Source organism: Esox lucius, chromosome 16 (genome assembly GCF_011004845.1).
Source record: "Esox lucius isolate fEsoLuc1 chromosome 16, fEsoLuc1.pri, whole genome shotgun sequence".
NCBI classification, from domain to species: Eukaryota; Metazoa; Chordata; class Actinopteri; order Esociformes; family Esocidae; genus Esox; species Esox lucius.
The window spans coordinates 15,640,676-15,662,064 of record NC_047584.1 but is presented as its reverse complement, the minus strand read 5'-3'; the positions used below and the strand labels follow the sequence as shown (position 1 = coordinate 15,662,064).

The following is a 21,389-nucleotide window of genomic DNA, read 5'->3' as shown; positions in this document are numbered from 1 at the left end:
GCACTGATGTACTGCACTGATGTACTGCACTGATGTCCTACACTGATGTCCTACACTGATGTCCTACACTGATGTACTGCACTGATGTACTGCACTGATGTACTGCACTGATGTCCTACACTGATGTCCTACACTGATGTACTGCACTGATGTACTGCACTGATGTACTGCACTGATGTACTGCACTGATGTACTGCACTGATGTCCTACACTGATGTCCTACACTGATGTACTACACTGATGTACTGCACTGATGTACTGCACTGATGTACTGCCCTGATGTCCTACACTGATGTACAACACTGATGTACAACACTGATGTACAACACTGATGTACTACACTGATGTACTACACTGATGTACTGCACTGATGTACTGCACTGATGTACTGAACTGATGTCCTACACCGATGTACTACATTGGCTGCTGTAACTCAATAAAGCCCCCAGCCTCACTAGGCATAGATCTCACAACTCACAGTAGCCGGCTACCAAGAAACCTCCTCCAGGGTGTCATATTCCATTATGCTTACATCCAATCTCTTCTGACGAGTTGGAGCCCCATGGATCACAGGGCCACATGACCTGTGTCTCGGGTCCTTGGGTAATGTCAGAGGTGAGGCGGGTACATCGGCGCTGCCAGGAGGCCCGGGGAGCGTCTCTATCACAGACACTGACAACTCATCCTCAGAGTTGGCTCATAAAGATGGTTTCACCAGGTGGCCCTGGTTGGAAATCTGAAACCGATACGGCATGGAGCTGCGTGACGTCATCGCCCATGATTGTGGTTCACAGAGTTCACCTTGCTTCCTGGTAATGAATGGCTTGCAGTTGAAAGGTTGAGTTTGTTGGTTATTGATGGTATATACGTCTGACTCCTCTGATGTACGAGCCAATCATATTTGGTTTCATCTCCTTGTGCCTTTGAATGAACCGGAGTGGAACTAAAGCACATGGTATCTATAGGTCTAGGTGGCGTTCTAATGTTGATATAAATGTAAAAAACTGTTGTTGTTGCTGGAGTTGAGTGGAGCCAACAGCAATTCTAGGCCTGGTGTACTGTACAACTCATGCGATGCCTTTAATCTTCTTTTACACAGAAACTACACACACTACCAAGATAATGATATAATGCAGCAGCAGCTAGTTGCATATAAATTACAGAACATCAAACAGAATACTTGAGGCAAGACTAATGGGATGGTATACTACGTTAACAAATATTGACCAATAGATATACGCATCAACTAAAAGTCTGGACAATTTTTTTGCCATTCAAGTGAATGGGTGAGTGTGCCCAAAGTTTAGACTGGTACTATATATATGTGTATATATAATGTCCCCATAGCTTGTTGCAAGACTCTCTACCCATGCCTTGCTCATGAACAGTGGTCTTGCAATATGGGACAAGGCTGCCCTGAACCTCAACTCAACAGCGTACCTCAAACTAAGAGGAGGTGCTGGTGCAAGTTGAAATCTGTGTAGGAAGATTGTATGGTGGGAAACACTACAGGGGATCTCCTGAGAGAGAAGAAAAGCAAAACACCCGGAAAGCAAAACAGAAAACCTTGGGCTTGTTCAACAAGGTGTTTGGATACACTGTAACATATAATATTTATATCCCCAACAGCAAATCAAATTCCAAAAACAACTCCAACATACTGCTCAGTTTCATCAACTCATATTTGAAAACATAATACTGATATGATCACAAGTCAATTACCAATCTATACCATTTATTTGACATGATGCAATTAGTTTGACATTTAAAAACAAATCCCTTGCTGCAACAGGAAGATGTTTATTCCATTAACTTGCAATATCTCCACTGCACAGTTAGCAAATTAGACACTAGCTTAGTTCACTTCTGAATGGAAGAGGTTTGGGCTTACCTTGGACACTCTGTTAGCCACCTCTCGGCCAACCGAAAGGCCCTGGACAAAGGTGCGTGCGGCGATGAAGGCCCTGGTAACCTGAGCCTTCAGTTTCCTGGGCACATCTCCAAAGGGCTTGAGCTGGTCCGTGTACTTGCTGATGCATTCCAGATAGTCCTCGGTGATGATATACTGGGAGTTGAGCAGAGTGAACATGCGCTCCAGTAGCCGCGACCAGAAGTCGTTAAGCATCTCCTCCAAGTTAACGTTGCCACCTGTGTAGTAGCGTTTCAGCTCCGCAAAAAGGTTCTGGAAGACCTCCGAGTTCTGCATGTAAGGCTTGCCATAAGTCCGCACGAACATCTCGTTCAGAGACCTCTCTGTGTTCTCCAACAACTCCAGGAAAAACTCTGGTTCAAGCAAAGAAACATGAGAGCATTACTATACTGTAGAGCATGTCTGTCTGAAACTATGAAAATACTGCATTTGTTAAACTGGGCATGCTTTAAAAATGTGGCATCTATTGACATTTGACATTTTCATTTTTTTTAAATCAAAAGGGCAATTATATTAGTTTGTGTTCAGGTGATGAAGGGTGTCAGGGTGGATCATTGGCATCCTGCCATGCTGTTATCTATTACAGAATGCAGCTAAAATTAAACAGTGAACAGACATTTTCAGGTTAGCACTTCGAGTGTCTAGTCACACCGATATTAGAGTGCCTATCTCACTATTCTCCTCAGAACTTTGGAAGTGTTTATGACACTGTACAATTCTATACCAGCCACTTCTGCTAGACACTTTCTGTTCACCTGGACTATTTATATCCATAGATTTATTTGGTTTTTCTGTGGTCATTCATATTGTGTAATAATATTTGGTATTTTAACCGCCGATTTTGCAGGTCTTCCCACTTAAAAAGCATGTAGAAGTCTGTAATTTTTATCATAGGTACTCTTCAACTGTGAGTGACAGAATCTAAAACAAAAATCCAGAAAATCGTATTGTATGATTTTTAAGTAATTAATTTGCATTTTATTGCATGACATAAGTTTTTCATACGTCAGAAAAGTTCAAACTTAATATTTGGTACAGGAACCTTTGTTTGCAATTACAGAGATCATACGTTTCCTGTTGTTCTTGACCAGGTTTGCACACACTGCAGCAGGGATTTTGGCCCACTCCTCCATACAGACCTTCTCCAGATCCTTCAGGTTTCGGGGCTGTCAGCTCCCTCCAAAGATTTTCTATTGGGTTCAGGCCTGGAGACTGGCTAGGCCACTCCTGGACCTTGAGATGCTTCTTACGGAGCCACTCCTTAGTTGCCCTGGCTGTGTGTTTTGGGTCGTTGTCATGCTGGAAGACCAAGCCACGACCAATTTTCAATGCTCTTACTAAGGGAAGGAGCTTGTTGGCCAAGATCTTACAATACATGGCCCCATCCATCCTCCCCTCAATACGGTGCAGTCGTCCTGTCCCCTTTGTAGAAAAGCATTCCCAAAGAAAGATGTTTCCACCTCCATGCTTCACGGATGGTATGGTGTTCTTGGGGTTGTACTCATCCTTCTTCCTCCAAACACAGTGAGTGGAGTTTAGACCAAAAAGCTTTATTCTTGTCTCATCAGACCACATGACCTTCTCCCATTCCTCCTCTGGATCATCCAGATGGTCATTGGCAGACTTCAGACGGGGCTGGACATTCGCTGGCTTGAGCAGGGGGAACTTGCGTGCGCTGCAGGATTTTAATACATGACGGTGTAGTGTGTTACTGATGATTTTCTTTGAGACTGTGGTCCCAGCTCTCTTCAGGTCATTGACAAGGTCCTGCTGTGTAGTTCTAGGCTGATCCCTCACCTTCCTCATGATCATTGATGCCCCACGAGGTGAGATCTTGCATGGAGCCCCAGACCGAGGGAGATTGACCGTCATCTTGAACTTCTTCCATTTTCTAATAATTGCGCCAACAGTTGTTGCCCTCTCACCAAGCTGCTTGCCTATTGTCCTGTAGCCCATCCCAGCCTTGTGCAGGTCTACAATTTTATCCCTGATGTCCTTACACAGCTCTCTGGTCTTGGCAATTGTGGAGAGGTTGGAGTCTATTTGATTGAGTGTGTGGATAGGTGTCTTTTATACAGGTAACGAGTTTAAACAGGTGCAGTTAATACAGGTAATGAGTGGAGAACAGGAGGGCTTCTTAAAGAAAAACTAACAGGTCTGTGAGAGATGGAATTCTTACTGGTTGGTAGGTGATCAAATACTTATTGTCATGCAATAAAATGCAAATAAATAATTTAAAAATCATACAATGTGATTTTCTGGATTTTTGTTTAAGATTCCATCTCTCACAGTTGTACCTATGATAAAAATGACCGACCTCATACTTACATACTTTGTAAGTAGGAAAACCTGCAAAATCTGCAGTGTATCAAATACTTGCTATCCCCACTGTACATGCAGAAAAGGCAGTGTTCTATCATTAATACAATCACAGGTAAATGTTATTTATCACCCTGAAGTGATTTTTGTCTAATATCAAACAATGGTCATGAGTTCTGATCTGGTCAAAAGACACAATCCATTACATGGTGTTAGAAATAAATCTGCCGGTAGAGTCAGCTGGTGAGCTTCAAACGTACATATGAATCTATCTCATGTGGGTGTACGGATATTCCAAAAATACAGAAAAAAGCTATATACACCATTAATTTGGTTAACCCGCCAAATCCTGACCATGCTGCGATATAAAGCTTGTGACTGAGAAGTTAAAGACAGCAGAATAACATGCATTGTAAGTTCAAAAGTTAATTCAGTAAAAACCTGGCCTGATAAAAGGCCTGTTGTTTGTTGCTTGGATTTGACATTGAGTTTGATCCACACCTTTGAAGATGTTTTAAACACCAATATATAGTAAATCCTAGTGTGATAACGCAAGGCAATGAGCCTTATGTTGGTCATTAAGGTGTCTAGATGAGACTTGGATCTCCAAAAATTATTCGTTGAACATCATAGGGATGACAATGTGTGAACTATGTGTATATAGCATTGCCACCTTCTATTTCTGTACATCTTTTCACATTGTATTAAAAATAAGTGGGGATATAGAGAACAATGAGTGGCATCCTCCTTATGTTTACCAAATGACCTCTACGGTTTGTCAGTAACAGGAACAAGGGGATATTATCTCCCACCATCAGCTATCAATGACGATAGACTTGCTTCTCAAAAAATCTTATTACATTTGAAAAGGGTTCATGCCACTTCCTTCTAATTAGGTTCACAGGGTGCAGTTCAGGACTAGTCTAATAGCAGACACCTCCATGTCTTCCATACTAAACCAAGGAAGGTTTCAGAGCTTTACTAGTGCCTCTTCGACATACCTTACAGGGTTCAAGACACGCCTTTATCAATTTAAACGTGTATAATGTACGTAGCATGAGCATCCTTGGCCGACTGTGAAGCAGTGCGCGCTGGGTCACATGCCGTTTAGCCAGAAGCTTCTCTCAATATGAGCTGTGTATTTCAATCAAATCAGGCCTGAATCAGAGGGGCCTCGTTAAAATGATAATGGCTCTAAGTGTTCATTAGTGCACTGCATTGCTGTGAAATTAAATTACATTAGGTGCAACATATTACCAAGGCTAAATACCAGAGAGAAACGATGCCTGAGAAATATGATCTGAAATTCTGCATTCCCGATTTACAGTGGATATAGAAAGTCACCACCCCCTTTTAAAATGGTCACCTTTTGTTGCCTTACAGGCAGAAAGACTATTTTACTGTTTTAAGAGTAAATCATTTTCCAATATCCAAGTTCTTTTCACTTGGATATTGTGAGCTACTGTGTGTAAATAAAGCCAGTTTTATTGTATTTTTTTCAGCCTGAAAGGCAACAAAAGGCCAACATTTTAAAGGGGGTGGTGAATTTCGATACCCACTGTATATTTGTGTTGAAATTGTTTGCTATCTCTAGGCAAGGGATCTGCATTTGAAAAATAAATAAAAAATATTTGACATTTATTTCTTTTTTCATCTATAAATGACCCTACCAGAAGGCATCTATGTACAGTAACAGCAAACACATATAATCTGTCTTCATCAAATGACCATGTCCTTCCAACATCACGTAGACACCTCAGTTATTGTTTTACCGTAATGTACACCTAAATGCATTTGCATCTCTCACACCTGCCTAAAACATGGAAGGTACCCTTGATTAATGACATTACTTAGTGGTTGTGTAAAAAAGATTTCTTCAGATTTACCAGCAATTTGTTTCCACTCAACATGAATGAGTATTTAAGATATCTAATGCCTAATGGGACGAGTGGGCTGATCTGTCTGCTTCTGTTCCTCTACTTCAAATAAGTACAGTATACTGTGTTAATATAAGTAAATACAGTAGTGTACAAAAACAAATAAGTACTGTGCACTATTTAAAATAACTAAGTACAGTAATCAGTATTCCTCATTGAGAACACAAGAGTGTCTGTCCTCCCATCTGCACTAACGAGGCAAACAGCCGCTATCTTCGTCCAAAAACGTATTAAAGAGCTTTTGTTATGGTTTGCAAGGCTGGAAGAGTGTGGTGGTTGACTATTTATACAGTACTTCTCCGAGGCATGACAGATTGAAATGTCAAATTTAGATGTTTGTAATATTGGGTGTAATTGTCATTTCTGGATTCTATTTTCACTGTACTATAAAACAAATCCTTTTTTTACCTGTTCTTTAATGTTGGACTCCAGTGACATGTTTTTGTCCCGTGAGACACAATTACATCAAATTATACTTCCACACCTTTATCTGTTACCAGCGTGATGCATTCAGAAGAATTACCAATAAGAAATAATATGTAAACCTTTCATTTATTCTATTTATTTGTTTACCCCTTCCACAATGAAGCTGCACTATTTTAGCAATTCCATGCACATTTCAAAAAGTTATGTTTTTCTTTCAATAAGGTTGTTCTTGGGTATCGTTGAAACAACTCAGAAATAATGTAATACTACACAGTGAATTATTTAAGCAAACATTGGTACTTATTGCCATTTACTTTTAGCTTGTCTTCTGCTTAATCAACTTGGATTCATTAATTAAGAATAAGAGTCTATGGCACCCAGTGATATCTATTCTGATAAATGTGAGCTTTGAAACTAATTTGATTATGAATGTGCAGTTGAGGATAAGAAAATATCTGTGTGCAGTTAATTCTTTCCCTTTCGGATCAGCTCAGCTATTAATCAAAAATAATCAACGTAATTGAGAGAGAATTAATAAAAAAAAATAAAGTCTGAAAATGTTATACTATTCTATTTCAGTACAGTTAGAATTAATAATTAGCAGATATATTATGGGTGACCTCAATACAGTTCAGTGAATAATGCATTTAGTAAAACAGACTACTTAATATAATTACAGCAAATCCATGAATAGGATCATACTTTACCATAGGGTATTAAGGGGTATGTCAGAAACCGCAAATTGCAAGTAGAACTCACTTAAGACCTCAATACATTGAAGTAATTAAGAGGTCTGCCAAAAAGAAATGACTCTGAAAGCTGTGAACCGTTAGGAAATGTTGGACAAGAGCAATGTTAATACCTCTAACTAACATAGAGTTAATTACTTTCAGCAGATAAAGCTCAATACACGCATAGCTACAACTCTGCTTCTCTGGGACACTCGCTGCAGTCACTCTCTGGCTCTCAATAAGGTGGAGCACTTGGAGCAACATACTAGAGCATCCGCAAAGAGGAAAGGCACAAGATGTTTATGACGACTCTTCGGAAATCAAGATTTCTTTTGTGAAACACTCCAGTGTCTTTGTCATTATTTTGAAGATAATTGATTTAGGGCCATTTGGGGCCACCTACCCATCAACAGTGCTTGGGCATAGTGATCACAGTGAACTGCGGTATAACATTGTTCAGGGACCTCAGTGTAGAGTGGGGCCCCGTGGGCTATAGTTAATTACAGCAACGGCGCTTGAGACGTGACCAGCAGCACACAGCTTTCAAAAACAACACAGTAGCTGTGTAATTGTGATTCACGAAAGCTATGGGACAAATCCAAATGACAGAGATTCACAGAGATCCAAAGCCTTTTCCACAAAAGCAACAAAAGAAGCCCCAAGTCTTCAACGCTACACTCGACAGTTGCAGCAGCACCCAGTGACACTGTGGATCCCGGAGGCACCAAAATATTTCTGATGTTGCTGGCGTGAGAGATTAGACTTCAAGCAAAGCCGCAAAGCCAGGAATGTTTAAGCTGACAGTAAAAATGTGGAGGTCACATAATTAAGGCAAAGTGCCATGATAACAGGAGAGTATTTCAGAGCTGCCATCAATCACCATTTGGCAGGTAATTTATAACAGCCTCAATATTAAAGATGCAGCCACCTCAACATTGACCTTACGTGATCATCATTTGGCAGCCCCGAGCATCAGAGCTTGAGAATGTGAAAATTTACAAAGCAGTTGAGTGCAAGTGAACCTCATCTACTCACAGCAGGGGTAAAACAGAGCAGACAGTGTAGATCAGTAAGACCAACATTATCTATTCATCATTATTTAAAACAAAGACTTCAAACGCTTCGAATACGGTTGGAATAAAAAATTTGGTAGATCCAGAAAATATCAACAGAGTTACCAGCTGGAGATGAACTACCCTTTCGGACAGGTTTCTGTCATGTTATAAACCACTCGGCTGAACTTCTACCCAATCCGCAAGACTAAAAAGCTGTAATAGTTCATACAAGAAAGTAATTCAGGAGTACTGTGTCAGTAAAGCTCCCCATTGTGTTTTATCACATCGTAAAAATGACATCGCCATTGATTTCTGCTAGAGCAGAGAGCACACAAAGCATCAAATCTCCATCCACGCTGCTCTGATCACTATCCTGCAGAAATAAAACCAGCCCACAGCTGAACACGCTCCCATTGTTTCTCACACTCACCTTCTCCCTTTACCACTCCATCGCTCCTATTCCCACCTCCCTCACGCTCCCTCCCTCTCTCATGTCTTTATCAGGGCTGGATTTAGGATACTTTGTTTCAACATATATAAGCCGCTTCTACTCTATCTTTAATGCCTCTACTTGAAACCTGTACTTTTCCTGCCAGGGGAAAAGTATCCCAATTCTGCCTGTCAATCAATGGCTGCTTGGCGTTTCAGAGAAGAGCCTGCCCTCTGTCAGATGGGGAGGAGGCTGTCTGAGGGATGGGAATGAGTCTGGGAGGACGGCCTCTGTTACTGCCAACATGACAGCCTGACCTTTTATCCCAAGCATGCCTGGAGATTATTCCTCCAGGGCTGCTGTCGTGAGTTACGTACTGGGGTAAGAGGGCTTTGGGCGTGGGCCCTGACAATTGAACACTGGAGAAAAAACGGAACAAATGACTGAATTATACGTCCTTTTAATGGGTGTAACCGGTACGGCCTAGTGTTCGCCCCTGTGAGGGCTAATGGAAATGTGATCGCAGGCAAGTAATATGACTATCGACAAACACCTCTTTATCTTAAGGAAGCTTATTGAAAGTCACTTTGATCTACAGATACGTGGATGAATCAGGATAATAACGACACCATGATGAAGACAACACCTCATTATCTATCTCAAATGGGAATTAAAGTAGGAGAGGAAAACGGCCAGAGAAAAGGCATTTACCATAGAATAGACAGACCTCTGTCAGATCTGTTTGGCAGTGACGGTGGATGCAGCTCATTTCTAAGTGTGAGAACCAAAAACAAACCAAAAAAATCGAAAGGTTCAACTAAAAGCACTGCGCCACAGAAATAAGGTTGTTTAAGAGTCTGCGGATCTAGATGGAATCGATTGTGTCGGTCTCACTACATTCATATTCTGTGTAGGTCGGCAGCACCATGGCATTAGTGGTCAGTGGAGGGCTAGAACATTGATTAGTAATTAAGAACCCCACCTCAGCATTTAATGAGCTAAACGGCAGAGAAATCTGCAAGTCTGTTAATTCTTTCATATCTCAGATTAAAACCGGATTTTTCTCCAGGGTCCTGGGACATGGGTTAATGCAAGCCACCGAAGAATATGCTAAGCGTACTTTAACTATCCACCAGGGCATAACGTCATAATAAACTGCATCAACAGAAGCTGTATTATGGATATAGGTGGTTGAGAGGATGGCCTTTTTTAGTTCTCTGTTACAGCTGGCATACGGAAGTCGGCAATATCCTTAGGTGGAGATGTTGGATATTTCTGCCGGGAACATCTTAGCAACAGTGCCCTCTCTCACCATTGTGGTAGCGACACGTAGGCTGTGGTGTCAGAAATGCGTGGGTTGCTCTGTCAGCTACAGTGAAGATCATGGCCCTCTCCACAAAGAGTGAAGGAAATACATAAACGCTCACTATGTGTGGGTGGGACAAAAAAAAAACAAGTGCTAAATACATGATAAATAGCATTTCAATGAGGCAGCTAGCCCTGTACATTAGCAGATAAGGCTTTCATGTCCAGTGTCCTCCTACTCAATCTTGTGGGATAAATCATTGTAGCCAGGGTAAATGCAAATCTTAACATTGTTTAACTTGAAAGATTATCAAGCTTTATGGTGTAGCCAAGATGAGGAATTTTAGACACATTAAATCTTCCTAAATGTGGTATATTTTATATTTGACCCCTGATTCCATCACTAGCTGATTAAACTCAGATAAAGACTTTCTAGAGGTTGGAAATATTAATTGGCCAGGAAGGTAAAAGCTGACCTTGCTAAAACAACTAAAAGTCTCCTGGCTTGAACATTTCTCTGAAGTGATTGAATTGATAGATAACCAACACATAATAAAATCAGAGACCAAATATTAAGGTCTCATGTTTCTTGTGTTGCTGGTCATCAGGGACCCTCTCTAGACTCTGTGTCTCCTGTACAGCTTCCAATGTGAAGAATGCTGGAGCATGGAAACCTGCACACCACGTCCATTCTGACACTGATGAAATTATGGAGACTGGCAGTGGGCCCCTAGAGGAAAAGGGGTGCCTGGAGCCAATGGTGTAAGTGCTGCTGGACAAACCCCATTTTCTTCCCCCATTCTCATCCGCCGAGACCTCTTCTACTCTTATGACATTCACTTTCCCCAACAGAGGCGATCAAAATAACACTTATTTATTTATTCATGCTTACTTCCAGGAACGGCACGTGTGCTAAAGATTTTGTTTTCCGGGAAAAAAAAAACACACTGACGTTCTGACATTGAGTTCCTGAGCAAATCTGCAATCATTTGAGTTACAGGCTGTAATTCAATAACCCATGGTTTCAGATAAGATATAACTAATGACGAACCGTTCAGAAGTTGTCATTGTGATGCATGCCACTTGCTGAAGGGAAATGTTTCAAAACATTCAAAAGTTGAGATGTTTAGTTTGTAAAATGTGCGAAAAGAGTCTTACATGAAAGTAAACTCGGGCATCATCCCAGCAACAATAACGGCCCCTCAGGCAAAGCTCAAACTCTACATCCCTAACCAGGCCCTTCATTCTGCCACTTCTGGTCTCTTGGCTGTCCCACCCCAACGGGAGGGAAACCCCCACTGAGCCCTGTCAAAGCTCTTCTCTTTTCCTTACACTCCACTTGAAACTAGGATAGCGAAGTCCCTACTTGTTTCCAGAAATCTTTGAAAACCTTACCTTTTAAAATTGAAAACAATTCCACAGCCAGGTCTTCAAACCGGATGGCTAGGCCACAAGTTCAAAATCCAATACGATGTAATTTTTCAAGTAGAGGACTTTTCTTGAGACTTCCCAACAACTTGTGTTACAAATTACCAAGCTGAGAGCAATAGAGAAGCAGGTTTAATGAGGACATCTCACATGAATATTTCATGTCATCATCTAAAGTAAGCTCTGACCTGGTGAATCAAAACATAACCTATACGCTCTTAGAAATCTAAGTTATTTTACATAATCATGGTTTGCACTTCAGGACCTATGTATACCATTGTTATGCAGTTTCCTTAAACACTTAAGCCATCATTCTGAATTAAAGTTTCATAAAAATTACATTTATGGCACCAAGTGAGCACGCTGATTTTAAAAAGGATTTCAAAATTGGGGGATAGAAACAATGGCATTTGGTAGATAGAAAAGGGTTATACACATTTCATATCTGCGAAATGGTGGTGTATTAAACAGCGTTTTCTGTCTTCCTCATAACAAATTGTGCTTTTTGTCAAGCTACAGAAATGTTCCTCATTCCTGATCGTGTGTGTTCTGTTCCCTTCAGAACCAATCAAAACACAGGACTAAGCATTAAATCAGACTGGCGGAGAATGAACACCAATGATCATGTTCTATTTTACACAGAGGATAATTCACAATTATTGACAGATCGTCTTCGATTTATTTAAAATCCTATTAAAACATTATTACGAATCAAATGTAAACCCTTTTTGACCGGCTATCATACCTCCAATTAAGAACATTTACAAAAAGAGATCTTAGAGAGCATGACAACAAAAAGTTAACCTACTAATCATTTGTATTAACCTACTTTTTTAAATTGTATTCTATTTATAAAACTTTGTTGGCACCACAGGCAAAGCTTCAGTGGGTGATATGGGTGCGCAGCACCAATCAAAGGGGTCGACAAGAATGGTTGTCTTAAAAAAAGATTGCAATCAGAATAAAAATACATTATTCATTTTGTGTTTGTCGATTAGCTATAGTGTAGTTAGTTAGGAGAATACACATGTTGACATTGGGGGGCTATGCCTCATACCTATGGGAGAGAAAGCTTAGCTAGTTTATTAAATAACAGAGGACATAATGACAGCAGTAGACTTATAATGCTTAAAATAAGTTCATCCCAACTGGTTGATTGATTATTTAGATTAGTCTACTGTAGTGTCCTAGCGAATTCCAACAGACATTATTTAGATTAGTCTACTGTAGTGTCCTAGCGTATTCCAACAGAAGACTGCAGATTATTATTATTTTTCAAGATTCAAGCATATGGCTTTGTTGCCATGAGATCCTTCTGCGGGAGAACGTGAGGTGGCCAAATGGTTAGGTGGCCAGTTGTTTTCCAGTCACACTACTTCAGAGAGAGAAAAAGCAAGAGAGAGAGCAAGTGGATGAGAGAATGAATGGGAGAGGGGCTAAGCTTGTGATTCTTAAGGAGCACTGCAATGTCACTCTGGACTAATTTATGGAAGCCCATAGCTCGTCACAGCGAATAGAGCACTGTTGAATCAAGGGCATAGCTTCTTGGCATAATGTTTACACACTCCCAACATCCCCTATGTTGACAGTGAACCACCTGAAGCAAATCAAATCCAACCCAAACAGATGCACAACATACAGTAGCTCAAAAACACAAGTAATGCTCAAGACCGCACATTTTGAAAAGGACAAGCCAAAACCTAGACACTTTCTCCAAACATATTCTCTAAAATACATATATTGAAATATTATTTTATAACGGGCCGTTAACTGAAACTGACAAGGACATGGGGATGGTTGTGTGATGGGTCGTTAAAATTGACAGGATTTCTTTACCTCAGTAGTGTACTGAAATATGTGTTTTGGAAGATTTGTGAAGGTGCAATGCTGTCTGGGGTTTCAACTCAGTGGGACATCCTAATCTCGTACCAATGGGCCTATATGCCTCCTGAAAGGAACAGACATACACTTTGGGGGCCAAGGTAGCCCATCTGGTCCGATGAACCAGGTGTGAGGATGGACAAATCAACAAAGTAGAAATATAACTTGTGTTGGATTAACTGCACTGATGTGTGGTCTTTTAAAGTGCATCCCAAAAAGGCATGAACTCGGCGATAGGTTTCAATGCTGCACATGTTATGTATTATTTGTTACAGGTAAATATTAATTGGATGCAGAATCTTGCAAGACCAAGTGTCTAGCTTTCGATGGTGCTAATTGAATATATATAAATGTGTGAATGCTGGTTTCTTTGTTTTCATTGTATTAGCCAAGGTGAGATGATTCTATTATAGATGCAATGGGGGAGTTTGGAATGGGTCTGTCTGGGTGGGATAACTAGGGAAGCTTGACTTAGTTCTACAAGTCTATCGTTAAACGGATGCTCCTAGCACACTTACGTACTATTGTGTGTCGTAAATACTTATGGTATACTTAGTAGACTTTTAGATTAGTTGGGAGGACGGTGAATTTTGCTCCACAACCACCAACATTGACAAAACGTTGTAGAAACCCCAGGCATGCGAATGCACAATCGCAATGGTGAACAACTGCACACAAATAAGTTTTAACCACACAAACGTAACCTGCGATTATTAGGGCCACCAGCAATGGATTTTTAAAGCAATGAACTTAAAGAAATAAACTTTTATTATATTATTTTCTAATTTAAGTAATCCAAGAAGAAATCATAAGTTTTTTTCAAAAGTATCTGTAATCTAATTACAATATTTTATTTGGTAATGTAAAAGATTACAGTTACTGTTTTGTGTAATCTGGATTACTTGTAATCTGTCACTCAACGAACTCCGTAAGAAACTGTTTTGTATTGTAATTTTATTACTGGATTGGAATAAATTGTATTATTCTGGATTACTATGGCATTCCTTCTTCATCTTCATAATTGAGCTCGTAGGGCTACTGATAATTCCACACATATAAGTAAGTATCAGTGACCATACTTGGCATCCCTGAGTCAAAGCAGTCTGTGTAGCCCCAGGAACACATGCAACTGACTTTTCATTGCTGGGTCAAGGGTTTTGTATCATTCTGTGTAGCCCCAGGAACACATGCCATTTTACTTTACGGTTCGTGTTAAACGACCTACACCGTATGGGCGTTATGATAACTGATGTAAGCACACACACATATAAATTGTAGACTGGGCATCCCTAATTTCTGGGTTGCTCCACAATGCATTATCTTCTGTACTTGGCTGGCGAGGAGCATTGAGTTTTCACGTATGTTAAATGTTTGGCTTGTGACAAAAGAGTAGCTACCTTTACTAAGAATGTCCAGCATATTACGGCCATTTATGACTGCGTATGTTAACAAACAATATAGAGAAAGATTATTAGATATTAGGTGATCACATGGGTCATAGATTCTCCTGCACTCATTTTCCTACCAGTCCCCTCAGTAACATTCTAAGGGGTAACTTTTATCCTCTCACTACACCTCCATCTCTTCGCGCCTCTATCTCAACAATAGTCTTGATGAGACACCGCTGCCCACCATGTTGAGTGTGCCAACACAGAGACATGTGTTATTTTTCATTAAACCATAATTTCCCAGGGCTTCCCTTGAGGAGGCTCAGGATAAAGTGCGTGGAAGTTGAGCTGTAAATGCTTTGTTTTATCTCTGCAAAGAGAATATCCATTCTCTGAGCTCAAGAGAGATAATGCGAGGTTAAGTTAGGGTGGCACATATAGCAGTAGCAGACCTACTAGAAGCTTTATTTGAGGTGGATGATTCGCTCTGCTCCCGATTCCAGCTGTCAATCTGTTGTGCAAGGGGCCATGCTTGTCAAATTCAAAGGGGTAATCACAGTCTATTCCTAAGTGTTTTCTATTTAAACATGCTCTTTAGCGAGGCAGCTAAACTGAAAATACAATCGTTGGCTAATTGCAATGGAAATTCACAAAAAAAGAACTCCAGGACACTCAAACGTAGTCTCAAGCAGTTGTGTATATATAAGTACCTCAAATGAAAGAATATGTGCGTGAACAATTAAGGAAATTGATACACAGATAAACAAAAGCAACGTTGTGAGAAACAAACACCAGAAATGTGTCTTACCGTCAAACTTTTTATGTCTGGAGACAAAGGTGCTTCGTAAATCATGACTAGTTTCTTCAACCAAGTTCTCAAACTCCCACTTGCTCTGTTGGCCGAACTTGTCCTCCATTTCCGAGGTGCAACAGGTGTTGCCTTGAGGACATAAACGAAGATGTTCACCTGGAAATAACAAAGATAGTTTTCAATAACCAAAACTAGAACACATCTATACATTTTTTTTTTATTAAGCTAAAACAAGCAGGGTTGGAAAACTTACAGTTCTACTCCGAACTGCTGATCAGCAACCCAAATGTCAGGCTAAAATAGCAGGGCATGTTTTACCCTACGAATGATGCAGCTAATCACCAATATTGAATGTGTAAATGCCGGTGGCAGGATGTACCATTCACATAAGTATAATACAAATTGGGCCAGTGGTGTTTGCAAGTGCACCACATTTGTTACAATACAAAATATTTATGAATTTGCCAGATCATGTCAACATGTACATGTACAGATGCTGGTCATAAAAATAGAATATAATCAAAAAGTTGATTTATTTCAGTAATTCCATTCAAAAAGTAAAACTTGTATAATGTATACATTCATTACACACAGACTGATATATTTCGAGTGTTTATTTCTTTTAATTGTGATGATTATAACTGACAACTAATGAAAATCCCAAATTCAGTATCTCTGAAAATTTGAATATTACTTAAGACCAATACAAACTTTTTTTTTTTTAAATGTTGGCCAACTGAAAATTATGAACATGTAAGGTTTGAGCATGTACAGCCCTCAGTACTTAGTTGGGGCTCCTCTTGCCTAAAGTACTGCAGCAGTGCAGTGTGGCATGGAGTCGATCCGTCTGTGGCACTGCTCAGGTGTTATGAGAGCCCAGGTTGCTCAGATAGTGGCCTTCAGCTCTTCTGCATTTTTGGGTCTGGCGTATCGCATCTTCCTCTTCACAATACCCTATAGATTTTCTATAGGGTTAAGGTCAGGCGAGTTTGCTGGCCAATTAAGAACAGGGATACCATGGTCCTTAAACCAGGTACTGGTAGCTTTGGCACTGTGTGCAGGTGCCAAGTCCTGTTGGAAAATGAAATCTGCATCTCCATAAAGTTGGTCTGCAGCAGGAAGCATGATGTGCTCTAAAACTTCCTGGTCGACGGCTGCGTTGACCTTGGACCTCAGAAAACACAGTGGACCAACACCAGCAGATGACATGGCACCCCAAACAATTACTGACTGTGGAAACTTTACACTGGACTTCAAGCAACGTGGATTCTGTGCCTCTGCTCTCTTCCTCCAGACTCTGGGATCTTGATTTCCAAAGGAAATGCGAAATGTACTTTCATCAGAGAACATAACTCAGCAGCAGTCCAGTCCTTTTTGTCTTTAGCCCAGGTGAGACGCTTCTGACGCTGTGTCTTGTTCAAGAGTGGCTTGACACAAGGAATGCGACAGCTGAAACCCATGTCTTGTATACGTCTGTGCGTGGTGGTTCTTGAAGCACTGACTCCAGCTGCAGTCCACTCTTTGTGAATCTCCCCCACATTTTTGAATGGGTTTTGTTTCACAATCCTCTCCAGGGTGTGGTTATCCCTATTGCTTGTACACTTTTCCTTCCCTTCGCATCTCTATTAATGTGCTTGGACACAGAGCTCTGTGAACTGCCAGCCTCTTAAGCAATGACCTTCTGTGTCTTGCCCTCCTTGTGCAAGGTGTCAATTGTCGTCTTTTGGACAACTGTCAAGTCAGCAGTCTTCCCCATGATTGTGTTGCCGACAGAACTAGACTTAGAGACCATTTAAAGGCCTTTGCAGGTGTTTTGGGTTAATTAGCTGATTAGAGTATGGCACCAGGTGTCTTCAATATTGAACATTTTCACAATATTCTAATTTTCTGAATTTGGGGTTTTCATTAGTTGTCAGTTATAATTATCAAAGTTAAAAGAAATAAACACTTGAAATATATCAGTCTGTGTGGAATGTATAAATTATACAAGTTTCATTTTCTGAATGGAATTACTGTCTAATCTAATTTTATGACCAGCACCTGTATTAGTCAATGTTGTTTTAGGTATTCATCTGAAGGATATTTCAATGAGTGAGCTGCATCTATAAATGCAGTAAGTACATTTTCTTGAAGATGTCAGAGGATTAGTATTTGGAGTGTGTAATGATTCAGGATAGAGGCAGGACACAAGCGCAGGGAGAACGAAAGACATTTAATAAAGTAAATAAAACATGATGAAACAAAAACTAAGAAACAGAACAGGGACCAAAGAAACAGCATTACACGTGGTGAAAACTACAACAAAGACCGACAAAACACAATGGGACAGCAGGAACTAAAATAGGGTCTGTGATCAAGGAAACAGGTGCGGGCAATAATCAACAGGTGTCCGTGATGAAGTGAGGCAGAGTTGGATTAACTGGCACAGCAAGCCTGTCGTGCCAGGACGTGACTAAGTGCATTTATATACTACTATACTTTTTTGACAATTTTTCCTCCCCTGGTATTTTTTTAATTTAACATTATGTCTATGGTCACAAAATTCTAATTGCCAGAAAATCGGTCAAAATTGACCTTATGGGTTCCTGAAGAGTTTTCTTGTCAGAAATAGGAAGTCCATAATAAGTATTGTAGTATTGAAGTATTCATCCCCTTTAGTGAATATTTTGTTGAGGCACCGTTGGCACAAATTAGAGCCATGATTCCATTTGTAAAACAGCTTTTCACATTTGGACACAGAACTTTTTTGAAACAGAATTCTTCCTTGCAAATTTGCTCAAACTCTATCAAGTTGGATGGGTGGTTTTGGTTGACAGCACTCTGCAACTTCTACCACATATTTCAAAGGGATAGAGGTTCGGCCTTTGACTGGGCCACTCAAGGACATTCACATATTTTTTTCTGAAGCAACTCCAGTGTTGACTTGGCTGTGTGCTCTGGTCATGGTTCACCCCAGATAAAGGATATGTGTGGTCTGGATCATGATTTCTGCAAGGAGCTCTCTGTATATTCCAATGTTCATCCTTCCCTAAATTCTTTAAAAAATCTGTCCTTACTGTTGAGAAGCATCCCCATTGCATGATGCTGCCACCACCTTGCTTCACGGTAGGCTTGTGCCATAAACAGCGCTCAGTGTTGAGACCAAAAAGCTCAATTAGTCCATAGAATCTACCACACATTTCACTTAACCTCAGGTTTGACAATTTGACACTCTCTAATGAAGGCCAATTCATGCACAGTGTCCCCTAGCTCAGCTGTGGAAGACTGTAACTCCCCTTGTTGACCTCTCTGACTAGCAGCCTTCTTGCGCGGATCATTAGTTTTTACAGCCTGCTCTAGACAGATTCAAAATTGTGCCCTATTATCTCCATTCTCAATAAAGTACTTCACTGTGCTCTGGGGGACATTTATTGCCTTCAAAATGCTCCTATATCCTACCCCTGGTTGGTATTTTGACGCCAATTACAGATTTGCTTTGATTTTGGATTTAGTTTTTGTGAGGAATTGTATTAACCAACTGTGGGACCTCCCACAGACAGGTGTATTTAACTTGAAATAAGGTGAAACACCTTGATTGCACACAAGTAGGCTCAACTAATTACATGGAACTAACTACATGACTTCTAAACACAATTGGTTGCACCACAGCTCATTCAGGTATGTCAAAGCAAAGGAGGTGAATACTTATGCAATCAATTATTTCTGTTATGTATTTGTAATTAATTTAGAACAGTTTGCAGATTACATTTTTCACTCTGACATGATGGACTTTTTTTGTGTTGATCAGTGGCAACCACTCCTAATTAAAGCCCTTATGATAACATGTTGTCACACAAAAAATGTGGAAAGGTCCAAGTGGGTGAATTCTTTTGAGAGGCATGGTACCTTTTATGACTTGGGGGCATCAGGTTAGCTTAATGGTCAAGAGCGTTGGGCCAGGAAATGAAAGGTAGCTGGTTCAAAGTTTTGTAGATGCCGAATCTCTGCTGCAAGACGCATTAGTCACCCAATTGTTGTTTAAATCAGGCCAGTGGTGTCTAAAATATTGGCTATGATGTACAACTGAATGCATAGAGATTAACAGCCCCTCCACATTTTCACAGTAGTGACAAAGTATACCATTGTCTTTCAACATTTATGGTATTTTTGACACACAAAAAAATGCTGTGAACTTTTTCCTTCCTTTCAAAGTGCCGTCACCTTTCCCTATTAAATTATTAAAGTCATTTTTGTCAAGCTGTGCTGCTCAATAAATGCCAATGTCTTTAACACAAATGTGGGACCAAAATCCAAATCTCTCAGACAAGCCAGGGGGTTAGCTGCTTAAAATGATTGAATCAATTCTAATAACAGCTTTTTAATACACTTTCGTCTCTCTTCAAGCAACCATTACTGGATTTAATTAAAGGGCACATTGTGGTATAACTACCAGATATGTTTATGGCAAAGCAATGACATTGTTTGTTGTGTTAGTTTGCTATGAAAACCATGGGGTGTCACCAGAACACCTCAACACGCTCATCCCATGATGACCTGGCTGAGCCCTGAATGACTTGCAAGTCTTTTGACATCCCCACCTATGAGACAAACTAACTCTGCTTGGTCCTCTGGTATGTTTTCATTTACTCTACAATGTTTCAATGGGTAAATTAAAAAGGGGTGTATGAAGGTGTGACTGGGAAATGTATGACATTCCCCTGCAGAACAAAGTCGGCTGTACCTGTTAGGAGGAATCCCTCCATGTGAATTCCCCATGGTATGTGACTCTGAAGTCAGCAGTTAAAGCAAGCGGCAACATTCATCCATCCAAAGCAGCATTAATACATGCAATATTTAGATCAGATATCAGCACTAGCAAGTATCACAATGTAAAAAATATATATATATGAAAACATGATACTGTAGTGATATGCCAGAAATAACCTGTAACAGTAATATTACAGTAGGTCTGGGGGATGAGACAGCACACACTGTTTCCTCTCTCTCTTTCTCTAAAACACACAATGGAGAGTGCATGTAATGTAGCACACAAACACATTTAGACATGGACAAAGTTGTTTCCTCTCTCCATGCAATCATTCCATTCTCACAATGTTCAGCCAGCTCCCTATGTTGCTAGCACACAAAGTGAAATTAAAATAAAAATTGCCAGGAGCCCAATGATGTAATTCATGCCAGGCTCCATTTATTACTTGAGGACAAAACGTGTTTCTCTGTTGTTTATCATCCTATTCTCGTACTGGGAGAGTGTTCAGAAAAATATGTTGTTGTTTTATTTTCCAAAAAGTGCTTACAGTATATAAATGGGACAAAATATAGGCGACAATATGGGGATAAAACAGTATAGGTGAAATATGTGGTCAATATGAGGAAAACATAGCCGACAAAATGTGGACATTATGGAGTCTATGCTGGGTGAATGTGGGAAACAATATAAGAACAATATAGGAGCAATGTTCTGTAGGTGCAATATAAGAAAAAAATAGGTCAATATGGGGACAGTATTGGTGACAGTACAGGGATATTGGCTGTATGATTTATATACATAAAATTAGGAACTACAGCATATCTATAAAAATGTTTTCCTTAGATCATAATGTTCTTAAATCGTTGTGTATTATCAACACATTCTATATTTTGTAATGAGCAGGGTTATTGCCAAAAAGTCATCTATGCAGCAGTAGGGAGAACAGAGTGAAACATGATCTGTAATATTACCATTCAGAAGGAAATCACATTACAGTTGAT

At 40.1% G+C, this 21,389-nt stretch overlaps 1 protein-coding gene across 2 annotated transcripts in view; it reads right to left on the bottom strand.

Annotated features, from left to right (window-relative positions):
* The window catches only part of LOC105024740 (glypican-6), a 99,144-nt gene that overhangs the window by 55,172 nt on the left and 22,583 nt on the right, over positions 1-21,389 (bottom strand). For both annotated transcript variants that reach the window (XM_010894851.3, XM_010894853.3), the window contains exons 2-3: positions 15,639-15,797; positions 1,892-2,283 (exon numbers count right to left, since the gene is read on the bottom strand). In XM_010894851.3, coding sequence (XP_010893153.1) covers positions 1,892-2,283; positions 15,639-15,797 — 551 coding nt within the window. The remainder of the gene's footprint in view (positions 1-1,891; positions 2,284-15,638; positions 15,798-21,389) is intronic.